The sequence below is a fragment of the Aptenodytes forsteri genome, unplaced genomic scaffold (assembly GCF_000699145.1).
Source record: "Aptenodytes forsteri isolate BGI_AS27 unplaced genomic scaffold, ASM69914v1 Scaffold255, whole genome shotgun sequence".
Lineage (NCBI taxonomy): Eukaryota > Metazoa > Chordata > Aves > Sphenisciformes > Spheniscidae > Aptenodytes > Aptenodytes forsteri.
In genome coordinates, this window is record NW_008794888.1 from 2,998,910 (window position 1) to 2,999,890 (window position 981).

Consider the following 981-nt stretch of genomic DNA (forward strand, 5'->3'; position numbering starts at 1 on the left):
CCCCGACCGGCCGAGGGGGCGCCCCCAGGCTGCGCAGGGCTGCGCGGAGCCCAGCCGCAGGGACAGCCCCTCCGCGCCCGCGGCCCCGCCGGGGGAGTTTGCGGGTGCCTCCCTCCCGGAGGGCTCTGGAAAAGCCTGACGTTACACATTTCGGTGTGAAATGAAGCCAGCTCGCGTCCTAAAGCTTCCCCCTTTGACATGTGGGTGCAGTCGGCAGAAGAGTAATAAAAATCCGGTTTACTTACGTGTCATAATTGTCTCGGAAGCCTTTTGCGAAAGGGTTGTGGTCTATTTTCAGCTGTGTGATCTAGGGAAAGAAAGGATCAGAGCGCACGTTGTGAAAGCCTGAAAAACATACCCTACTGCAGCCAACACATTTTTAAAAGGATCAAGCTTTACTCTAGTCGATCGAATTGCCTTCAAAACGTGAAAAACAAAGCTTTGGCATGCTTATAGATATCGCAGTCTAATTTTAAGATTTATTTTATGGTGAAAAGTACGATAAAATTTAATATTTAACCCCCTGTTTTGAGACGCGTCAGTATTCCTACTGCATGGGTATGAATATATTTAAATCCAGAAATCAGGCAAAACGTACCGCAGAACGGTGGCTAAGAGTTTACATTTGTACCGAGCAAAATAATTAAAGCAAGAATGTGGACTGAACATATGTCATTTGGAAAAGGGGGCACCGGTCTGTAGCAAAGCCAGACCACTCCGAAACGTAGCCAGGCACTAACGAGATTTTAATTTGAGGAAGTCGCTCCGTCGCCCCCGGCGCAATCAATGAGGTTGTTAATTAATCTCCGCAGACTTAAGGCTTAAGCTAACAGCTTAACAGCTCGCTGCGCCGTTTCCGACTGGAAGACAAACGCCGCGGATAACCGCCCAGCGCCAGGCGGAGCCGCCGTTTCCACTGGAAGACAAACGCCGCGGATAACCGCCCAGCGCCAGGCGGAGCGGCAACGCCGCCGGCAGGAT

General features: G+C 51.3%; 1 protein-coding gene across 1 annotated transcript in view; it reads right to left on the minus strand.

The window, feature by feature from the left end:
* Nucleotides 1-241: 241 nt before the first annotated feature.
* The window catches only part of TBR1 (T-box, brain 1), a 3,143-nt gene continuing 2,403 nt past the window's right edge, over nt 242-981 (minus strand). The window contains exons 2-3 of the mRNA XM_009275003.1: nt 862-916; nt 242-307 (exon numbers count right to left, since the gene is read on the minus strand). Of these exons, the coding sequence (XP_009273278.1) occupies nt 242-307; nt 862-916 (121 nt within the window). The remainder of the gene's footprint in view (nt 308-861; nt 917-981) is intronic.